This window comes from Grammomys surdaster, unplaced genomic scaffold (assembly GCF_004785775.1).
Source record: "Grammomys surdaster isolate TR1022 unplaced genomic scaffold, NIH_TR_1.0 100, whole genome shotgun sequence".
NCBI lineage: Eukaryota > Metazoa > Chordata > Mammalia > Rodentia > Muridae > Grammomys > Grammomys surdaster.
The window spans coordinates 8,633,456-8,644,972 of record NW_021604579.1 but is presented as its reverse complement, the minus strand read 5'-3'; the positions used below and the strand labels follow the sequence as shown (position 1 = coordinate 8,644,972).

The 11,517-nt window shown below is 37.2% G+C and overlaps 1 protein-coding gene across 3 annotated transcripts in view; it reads left to right on the top strand.

Annotated features, from left to right (window-relative positions):
* Nucleotides 1-10,819: 10,819 nt before the first annotated feature.
* Agbl4 (ATP/GTP binding protein like 4) overlaps nucleotides 10,820-11,517 on the top strand; it is a 1,113,017-nt gene continuing 1,112,319 nt past the window's right edge. For all 3 annotated transcript variants that reach the window (XM_028786938.1, XM_028786928.1, XM_028786949.1), the window contains exon 1: nucleotides 10,820-11,027. In XM_028786938.1, coding sequence (XP_028642771.1) covers nucleotides 10,994-11,027 — 34 coding nt within the window. In that variant the 5' untranslated portion in view covers nucleotides 10,820-10,993. The remainder of the gene's footprint in view (nucleotides 11,028-11,517) is intronic.

Genomic DNA, 11,517 nt, shown 5'->3' with positions numbered 1-11,517 from the left:
ACACACGAACACATATACAATTTAAAAAGTGGCATGCTTTAAAGATATAATGGCACACAGTAAGCATTCTAAATAGAGGAAAAGGAAGATAGCAAGGGAAGACCAAGTAAAGGAAGACTAAAATCATGGAGATACAAACACCAGAGGCTGCAGTTCCATAGGTGGCATCTTGAACTTCTCTGGGTTCCAGCATCATTACATAGTGTATCCCTTAACGTCTGCCACCTATATAACACATAGACTCCTTCTCGAATCAGTTCCATCTTTGTGTAGGTGTCTCTACTTTGTGTGTGTCTCACAGTACTGGCATCTCCAGCCTCAAGGAATATATACCATAATATGGGCTTCACTTTTATAGCTTTACACATGGCCACTCTGGGCCTGCAAAACTAACATCAGGTAGACAGTATTGCCAAGTTCTGCTACCATACTGATTATTAGTTTGTCTATGTGGCTAGTCCAGAGAAAACATTTTCCTAGTTGGTTGATTTTGAGCAGAGAACACTTTATATTTTAAAGTATTTTATTGTGTATTTTTCATTATCTTATAGTAAAAAATATTCTCATCAACTTTATCAGCCACGTTCGGACACAACCATCTTCGAATTTCTCATTTTTTATATTTGGCATGTGCTTCCTAGAACTTTCCATGTGAGATATATTAAATATAACAAAATATAATACCATAAGTGATCCATAAACAATAGAATTTTTTTCCTCATAGTTCTAACATTAGAAGTTTGAGACCAGTCTACCATCAAGCTCTGATTCTGGATAAGGGCCCCTTTCACGGTGGCAAACTGCTGATGTCTAGTATCTTCACAAAGTAGTGCTCTCTGATGCTTGTAAATATGCCAATTCATTATGGCCGCACCCTGAAGAGATAATTTCCCTCCAAATTCTACCCCTCTGAATGCCATTATATGCTAATTAGGGTTTCAACATATGGATTTTGGAGAAGCACAAATATTCAGTCAATAAAATGTAAATGCAAGTTTCATATGCCAGTAAATCCCAGGATATTTCAGATTACCAAATAGTTCTTGGGAATTGTGAATTTTAAGTTTAGTATTGTGTTATACTCTATAGCTTCAGTTTTAGGCTTTCTTCTTGCTTTGACAAGCCACCAATCTTTCTTATATTTACTTTTGTATTGAATTTCCCATTTTTAGTATGGCAAATTTTACACATAGCTGTGGAATTATTAGGTAACATGTTAAGAGGAGCCAGCAACACATAAGAATTCTAATATTCTGCATTCTAATTAATACTTGATATTTTAAGGTTTTCTTTTAAAAAGATTTATTTATTTATTTATTTATTTATTTTATTTATATAAGTTCACAATAGCTGTTTTCAGACACTCCAGAAGAGGGCATAGGATCCCATCACAGATGGTTGTGAGGCACCATGTGGTTTCTGGGAATAGAACTCAGGACTGCTGGAAGAGCAGTCAATGCTCTTAACCACTGAGCCATCTCTTCAGCCATATTTAAGTTTTGTAATTTTAAGCATCCCAGTATGGGCTAGTGGGTTCTCATTGTGACTTTTAACTTGTATTTCTTTGGTGTCTAATGATGTTGAGTCTCTTTCTGTATACTTAATTTGTATTTGCACATACTATTGTGAAAATATTTTGTCCATAATTAGGTTGTTTGCTTTAATATTGAGTTATAGGAGTTCTGGATACTGATATATAGAAATTATGCATGTTCACAACATTAGTGTTTACTAAATACATATAAGTATTATAAATATTTTCTCTTAGTCTGTAACAGGTCTCTCTTTCCTTAAGTCTCTCTTCCCTTTTGTTACTGTTTTTGATTTTTTTTAGGTAATTTCTAAGTCTATATCTATAGATCAAGCTTGTTCAGAACTCACTGATACAGCCCAGGCTTTCTTTCTACTTGAGGCAATCCTCTTGTTTCTGCCTCTGGAGCCCTGGAATTACAGATATGTGCCAGCATGCCCTGTTGTGTCATTAATAATATTAACAGTAACTTTTGAATAGCAGAGGTATTTAGTTTTGGTCATGTCTGTTGTCTCAAATGTTATTTTATTAAATTTTTGTAACCTAATAACTGTATATAATATAGGTCAACAAAGATATTTGCTTATTTTTCTCTAGATTTATACATTTTAGTTTTCCCTTTAGTTATAGGTTTAGGATCTATGTCAATATTTTTATGCTATGTAAGGTATTACTTTAATATCATATATTGAGAAGAATATTTTTTACATTGTATTTCTTTAGCCCTTTTGGTAAAATAATCAGATTATCACAAGATACACAAGTATGTTTATGTTTTTTTTAATTTTCCTCAAAAATAGTTTCTGGTTTCCCATATCTAGTTCTTGTATGGATTTTATTAAGTTATTTTATTTTTTTATTTTTACTTTTATTTCATTCAGTTCTGAATATCATTTTCTTAAGTTCAAATTTGAATTAACTTTTGCTAACACATAAAACTGCAATTGTCTTGTATGTGATTTTTTTTTTACTTTGCATTATGTAATCTTGAAAACATTTATTAGTTTCTTTTTGTCATTTATCTATAGATTATCATTTCTCATAGTACCCTAATGACAGCCAAGATTTTCCATATTTCTTAGGGTTTTTCTAGGTAGACAATTATGCTTATATATACACACACACACATATAGTTGCATCATTTTAATCTGTCAAAGTTCCATTTTATTTTTCCTTACATTATTCCACTGGATTGTCCTGACAGCTGAAAGGCACCCCTTTCTTCCTAATTTAAGAAGAAGAATACTTTTTAATTCCCTCTTATTTTTCTTACTGGTCAAGTAGAGATTCATGCTCTCATGTATGGAATGGGCTGATATGGAATATGATAGCTGAAATGACAGATGATATTGAAATCAATTTATTAGTTGCATACACATATATAGGTGAAGACAACATTGGACAACCCATGCACCAAGCTCTTAGGGGTTCAGGAACAGGGAAATAATCAGAAGTTGTGAGATATAGACTTTGTAGTTCCATAATAGTCGAGTACCCCCCCCCTTATCCCAGTGAGAAGATGCAATTTATTTTCTGGAATTTTCTTGGATTAGAAGGGAACTAAAGTCTGCTAGTCAATGGTAACAGGACTTGTAGTGTGTTTGATAAGGATGGCTTTTTGCCTAGGGGACCTTATTTGCTGCAGGTGCATGTAGAGAAAAACTCATAGTTAGGCCATTCCTTTCCCTCCTTCCTTTAAAAATTAGATCTGAAAATAGAGTATCATGTTAATTTTATGTCCTTCATCACAGAACTAGTTATTTGTTGTTAAGAGTAAGCTGATGCTGCTTTCCTGTCACTGCTCCTGCTGCTGCCTTGTTCTTGCTCCCCAGAGGTTAGGAGTGCTACTTTAGCTTTCCAATACTATGATAGTATACTAGATTGTTAATTATAAAAATAGAAATTTATTTGTCTTATCTTTCTGTAGTCTCAGAATTCCAAGAGCAAGTGGGTCCTATTTGCTGAGGGCTGAATCATAATGTAATGATAGTGAAAACAAAAACGGCATGATCACAGACAGAGAAATTGTTTCTTTAATATTATTATTATTATATTTTTATTATTTAAAGTAATTTATATTTTATTTGGATACTATTCTTCCCATTCTCTATTTGTTTGCCAGATCTTCTTTCCCTGCCTATCCACCCAACTTTAAATTCTTTACTAAAAAACAAACAAAACCCAATATAACACCAAATCCTCTCATACCAAGGAAACAAAATAAAACCACACCAAACCCAAACCATACCAAAACCAAAAAACAGAAACAAAACAAACAAAACAAAAATCCAAAAAACCAAAACCAAAGAAACAAACCATGTGGAGAGCTTTTGGGGCTGCTTGGCAGAAATCTGACATTGGCCAAGAACAAGGAAATGGGGTTTAGGCAGGAATCTGACTTTGGGCCATGACAAGGAAGTAAGTTCAGGCAGAAATCTAATTTTAGGCTAAAACAGAAAAGTAATTTCAGTCAGGAATCCAAGTCTTAGGCTAAAACAAAGAAATAGGCCTCATGCTTGAATATGACTGTGGCTAGGACAGGGAAGTAGGCTCAGATACTTTGTCATCCTGATGAGCCCTTAGAAACAGTGATCATGAGAGTGATCACGGGACTCTGTATATTGCCTTGTTTGTTCCTTGACTGTTTGTTTCTATTGTATTGTTGGTTCCTGAACCTAGAACTGACCTAAATACTTGCATGTAATTAAATGGGCTTAAAAGAAACGTTGAATTAAACAAACCTGCCTTCAGCCTCAGAACTGGCTGGGGGTCATGCTATAATTTTGTCTAATCATCTCTTTTCTTTTAATCCTCACTCCTGCGCTGGAGAACCTGTTAACTGACTGAGCGAGCTTGGTCAAAACCACCACGAGGATAAGGAAGAAACAGTTGGCTGACCAGCTCAGCTACCACCCAGGCCCAGTTCCAGGGCTTCGAGTTGGCCCACTTGAAAATCTACATCATCTGCAAACTGCTGGGACTCGTGAAAGGTTGGTCCTGCTGATCCAAACCAACAGGATCTCTAAGACACAGGGCAACAACAAGATAACCAGAAGGAGTCTCAATGAGGATCCAATACTGATGGTGTCACAGAAGCCAGAGATCTCGTGCCAGACCAATGGCTCATTGCAATGAACATTCTCAAGTGAAGATGTGTGGTCAGAGGAATATTGTTTGGCATACATTGTGACACATTACAGTTTCCTTGGCAAGATCTTTTCTATGATTTGTTTTGTTTATTTATTTGTTTGTTTTTGCTTTTTTATTATTGGGGGAGGTTGCAAGGGCAGAGGTTGAATGTGAGGGTACAGTGAGATGAGTAGGACTGGGACACACAAGGTTAAACTCAGAAAGAATCAATAAAAAGTTAACAAAGTCTACCAAACTGTAACCAAATAAAAGTACAGGGAAAATGTAGAGTCTAACTGTATGTTGATCATCTTTTCTTGAACATGAGGCCTGACCTGGAATGATTGATATACTCAGTGTCACTTTATTCAAGAAAACTGACTTTCCCTCTCTCAGCAAGGAATAACAGTTCAGTTAACCAGTGGCTAGATTTTCATTTACTCATTCTTTCACTCACTCACTCACTCACTCACTCACTCATCTACTTTTTAAAAATATAACAAGCTAAGATATAATAAGGTAAAACAAAAACTATCACATCAAAGTTTGACTACACAAACCAGCAGAAGGAAAAGAGCCCCAGAATCTCATAAAAACATTCAACTGGAAGACATAATATATATGCAGAGGACCTGGTGCAGACCTGTGCAGACCCCGTACACCTTGTTTCAGTCTCTATGAGTTCATACAAGTTTTGCTCATGTTGATTTAGAGTGCCTTGTTTTCTTGGTGTCCTCTATTCTCTCTGGCTCTTACACTTTTACCCCTTCTTCTTCAGAGTTCCCTGGGCTCTGAAGAGAAGGATTTGATGGAGACATCCCATTTAGGGCAGAGTGCTCCAAGGTCTTCACTTTCTGTGTAACATCTGCCTGTGGGTCTCTATATTTATCCACATCTGCTGCAGGAGGAAGCTTCTGAACAAGTGAACAAGGCACTGATGAGTACAGCAGAATATCATTAGGAGTTGTTTTTTTATCACTGTATTCTTTTCCCCCTTCTTTTAGACCAGTATTTGGTTTAACCTCATGTCTCTTGGCTGTGAAGACTCAGGTTCTTGGTCAATCAAGCAGAGTTGGTTATGGGTTCCATCTCGTTGTGAATTATTGATTAGTTACGTCCACAAGCTACATATCTTGTAGGCTGTATACTATTGTAGATAAATGGTATGTGGCTGGCTGTGTGTTTGTGTTTCTCTTTAATAGTGTGCAGAGTATGTTCCTGTACCAAAGATGCTGGAATGTAGGGATGAAGGCACTATGTAGGCATCCACTTAACATCTCTATCTTTAATAAGTTGTGTAGGTGTTGTCTTCAGCAATGGGGCTTTATTGTCAGTTTGTGGAGAGGAACCTATAGTCTTAGAAACAGCCTGGCTTGGACAAAGGAAAGTTGGTATTAATCCATTCTTTAAAATTGTGAACTCACTACCGTGATTACTTCTTATAGCAATAATGACATTAATTCGTTCCTACTCACCTATTAAAATTCCCAATTCTTAAAACTATTTAAATGACAATTAAATTTTGCTCAAACAATAGCAACTGACTAGTTTGAATAATTCTGGTGGAAATGGCCTATAGGAGTTGGGGTTCTAGTTGTTTGGTACCTAGTAGGCTGGGGGAAACTAGCTTGGTGCATTAGACTTAGATAAGATGTGGACTATAAACTCAAGATAGATTTTGAAGCCCCTTGGTATCTCTAAGAAGTACTTAAACTTGGGTGGATCAGTTTCTCCCAAGTTACTGTTCTTTTGAAGATGCCAAGATACAGTGAAATATAGAAAAATGATGAATGGAAAATGGGACAGGTCCTCCCTGACAGAGAATGTCAAAATACCTTTAAAAATGGATTGATTATCATTATCACTGCATGAGTATATGCATATATATATGTGTGAGTGTGTGTGTGCGTGTGCATGTGCACGTGCGTGTGCGCGCGCGCGTGTGTGTATGTGTATGAATGAGATGGAATAGAAAGTTCAGCAATCAAAACAAACACTGGAACTTAGCAAATTATTAAGATGACACCTGAAATCAATAAGAGAATGAGTGGATTTTTCCAGCAGGTTTTGTTTGGGCAATAGCATAGCCATATTGGAAAAAAGGCTGGATCCATGTTTCCCAACTTATATCAACATAAATTCCATTGGGTCAAAGATGTAAAATAGAAAGCTCTAAGGCATTGAAAAGAGTTCCACAAATAATTTTTACAGCTTTAAAATAGGGTAGTTTTAAAAAATCTATATTGAGAAGCTAATTTAAGACTTTTCTACATAGCCAAACTAATGTAAGTAAAGCAGATATAAATGACAAATTGGATTTAAAAGTGTTTTTCTTTCTCTTACTCCCATTTTACTCTTTACCTGGCTGATCATACTTGTTATGGTTTGAATATGGAATTCTTCATAGGCTAATGTTCTGAAAACTCAGTGTCCAGATGGTGATACATTTTGGGAGATCTTGGAAAATTTATGAAGTGGAACCAAGCCGGAGAAAGTAGGTCACTGAGGGTGTACCTCTGAAGCTTCTACCTATAACCGCAAACAATGGAGAAAAGATAGCTCTTTTAGCATATGATACTGGGAAAGTTGCACATCTAAATATAGAAGAATGAAGCTAGATCTGTATCTCTTACCTTGTACAGAAAGCAACTCAAAATAGATTAAAAACACCAATATAATACCTAAAACTGTTTGAATAAAACAAGTACGGATACAATCATGGAGAATGTTTTTCTGAAAAATGCTCTCATATATAGCTCAGGAAACAAAACAAAAACTGAATTTAAAAGGTTTTGCACAGCAATGGAAGTAAACTAAGTGAGTAAACAGTCTGCAGAATGGAAGACAGTCTTTGTCAGATATATAGTTGGAAAAGTTTTAATATCTAGAATATATAAAGAATGTGAAAAGCTATAGAGCAGAAACTGAGTTAATTCAGTTGACAGATGGCCTAGTGAAATGATAAAACATTTCCCCTAAGATAAAGTAGACATGACCAATAATATATTAATAAAATGTCAACATTCTTAGTCTCCAGAAGAATAGGTATAAAAAACAACCTGAGATTATTTATCACCCTGATCATCATGGCAACCACAAAGTTGCCATGAGAAATGCTGGGGAGGAAATGGGAAAAAGCAGCCTATATACACTACTGATGGGAATAAATGTAAATTAGTTCAGCTACTATGAACACAAACATTGAGGATCTTTAAAATTCTAGAAATAGAATTATCAGATGAGTTGTCTATATCACTTATGGACATAAGACTGAAGTTCAAGACATACTTGAACATTCATGTCTATTGTAGCACTATTCATGAGAGTCACGCTGTGAAATCAACCTGTAGCCGTCAACAGTTATGGATCAAGAAAACATGTGCATCTACACAGTAGAATTTAGTTGATTCATAAGGAAGAATGAAATCATGGCGTTTGCAGGAATTGTGCATAACTGAAGACTATCCTATTAAGTGAAATCAGATTAAGCAAGACAAATATAACATAATTAATTGCTTTCATTTGCAGACTCTAGGTTTTTGTAGGTACATAAAACCATATATAAGAAATATACAGTCAATATATATACATATATTTAATATTACATATACATATGTGTGTGTATGTATGAGAACATATAAGAGGTTAGGATAAGACTTGAAGAAGGATAGAAATTATCTTTATGGAATTCATTATTATATACAGTGAATTAATTTAAATGTCTTTAAATTACCAATAAACAAGTGTTATGTTTATTCACGAGTCTTTCTCTCTCTCTGCTTTCTATGCACCATGAAGTTAGCTGACTTACTCTGTCACATACTTCCTACCATCATGATAAGCCACTTTTCAGGCACACAGCGGTGGAACCAGCAACTAGAAATTGAAACCTTTGCAACTGTGCACCAAAATGAAGCTTCTTTTCCATTAAAATGTTGTTTTTGTATTTCTCAGGTCTTAGCAATAAACATCTCTTTTTACTTTGCTCTAAGGGCAAAGAAAGGAAGAAATGAAACTGCTGCTGCTGATTGGTGCTTTGACCTGTTTCTGAGCACTGTGTACATGAGTTCTTATTGCACTGGAACTGAACATTAGATCTCTATATGTTAATCTTTTCTTCCCAACCTGTTTGTAAACTTAACGACATGGTATTTTGGCATGCAAATGACACGAAGCAACATTTCTTAGCCTGGTACTGGTACTAAACTTGCCTGCTTATTACTTTCTGAATTTGCATGACACTTAAATTCTCTTCACCTCACCTTTATCTTGCATAACGTGATATTAATAGCAATTTTATAGTGCTGTTTTGTTAATAAAATGAATTTGCTTGCATAAAAATATGAGTATAACTCGACTATTCCTCTCATTCCATACTATATATAATTCAGTGGCTAAGCACACAGAAGTGGTCATTTTAATAAGTGTTTACTGAGAGTGGGTCAATTCTACATGGAATGTTTATTTGAAGAGAGGCACCCTAACTATGTAGTGGAAGGCTGCTGTTTGGATATAGAAACCACAGGAGGTCACTAGAAAGATAGACTACCAGGGACACTCTGAATGATATCATGGGGAAACTCATTTCTGGGACCCTCTGTGGGGTGTTCTTCTAAGCCACTTTCCATGCTGTGTTATTTCATACAATAAGTGTATGAAGTCTCTGGGGACTTTAATAAGAATGAAGAAGTCTACATTTCCTCCTGAAATACTTCCCAAAGAGTATCTGGCACACAGGAGAACTGAATCTGGCAGTTAGCTAATTTTATAGGCATTTCTCCCTGCCTGCCTGCTGTTTTTCTATCAACCCTGTCTAACAGAACCTTTCATGGTGATGAAAGTGCTCTGTACATAGGCTGTCTGCTATGGTAGCCACTAGCTACGTGAAATGAGCTAATGAGCACTCAAAACGTGGCTAATACAACTAAATTACTAGGTTCTAAATAATATTTAAAATAAAATTTGAGCAGTACAGTTCTGTCCTGCGTTGTAGTTCTCTCTTTATTACTAGTGTCTGCACAGCGTCTGGCTCCCAAGAGGAATCAGGAGATGTTTATTATTCTAAGCATACTAAGTTTTTAAAATTTTGTACTAAGCAATGCAATCCTGTCCATCACGCATGTGTGACACAGCAGCACTCTGTGATAGATAATGTCTTTTTCTCAGTTTGTTGAAAAGAATATTGAGGCTCAATGAGTTTAAGAATTTTTTTTCCAAGACTAAAGTGTTATAAGGTCAGGGTGTTAATGGAACCCAGATTCTTCTCACTTTTTTTTTTCTTTTCGTCTTGCCATACTTGATGAAGTTCCTTTGTCTTATTAAGCTCCAAATAACTGCTCTTACCAAGGAAATTCTCACCAAGTCTCATGGCTCGTATTTGTCACTTTGCTGGTCGTGTGGATATGCTGTGAACTTTAAACTGCCTAAGTGTCAAACACATTTCTGATGAGTAGTTTCTAACCATATCTATCAATATATTTTTTAATCCACCAATCCTGAATGTTTACACTTTCAGTAAAATATTCTTATGGTGCTCCATCTTTCCCCATATTTTAGTGCAGGTGAATGAATATGTATGCCACACTGATATCATTTTACCTGAGAAGCGTAGTGGTCTCTTTTCTTTTCTGCATCAAGCCATTTTCTCAAACACTGTAAGTCAGCTAGGCATAGGAGAACAGAACTAGGGAATATGAGAGAGTTTCATTTAAGCAACAGAAAGCAACTTACAGCCATTCTGATGAAAATTAAGTGACTAATGTCCCAGTTGCAGTGGAGCCAGCAGCTAGGGTCCTTAGGACTTCTGTGTTCTTTGGTTGTGCTAATTACTCAATTAGCTCTCAATATTTGTAAGTTGAATACAGATCACTCAGCATCTTCATGAAAGCAAGAACATTAAGGGAAGAAGCTCTGGGAAATTAAGAAACTTATCCCAAGTACCTAGAGTAATCACCAACTTTAGAAATACCCACCCACCCGAGCATTTTGATTGGCACCGGGAGGTGCAATAAAGTGTCATCCTTTCAGACTTAGTTTTGGCAAGACAGAGGCTGCAGAGCATGCTCAATTCACAGGTTACTGTGGCTTGGGTGCGGGGTGCTCTTAGGAGCTTGAAGGCGGTGCGCTCGTGCGGGGAGGCGGAGCTTCGGCTGCACGCTCTCTTCTGCCCCGCCCCCTGTTCCCAGACGGCCGCTCAGGGGCCGCCGGTTTCCCTGGCAACCGCCGCGCAGCGTCTTCCTGAGGGAGCCTTTTCTGTCAGCCCGGGGATCCCACCGCTCGCTCCCCACTGCCCGGTGGTTTTAGCGTGGGCTCATTGACTGACAGACAACAAAAATGGCGGAGCGGAGCCAGACGGCGCCAGAGGCAGGTCTGTGAGGGCGGTGGAGCAGGGGAAGGTTGAGGTGCCTGTCTTGGGCCTGAGGGGACTGGGGACTTTTCATTGCCCTATACCCGAGGAGGCACCCTTGTAGGATACTGTGGTTACTTCAGGGTCAGGGTTCACTTTGGCATGTATCTTTCTGAGTGGCCAGCAGGGAATTTCAAAGTTCTGCTGATGGAGGGCTGTGGGGGGAGTGTGCACACTCTTGAGTGAGCATGGGCCCAGAAAGGGCTTGGAGAGAAGATATTGGACCCATAATATCTAGGGACATCTGTGATGGGGACTGAGTCAAAATCCTAGAAAAGGAGTGTATTCAAACTCTTGTGGTACCTTGGAAGGCATCCCCCCATATGATTTGGAACTGGGGAGAGGAAGCAAGTTTATGTAGAAGATATATTATCTCCATATAGGCTCCATAGAAGTGGAGTTTATACAGAATATTTGTATTTGAGAGCACTCAAAGTCCTAAGGGCCACTA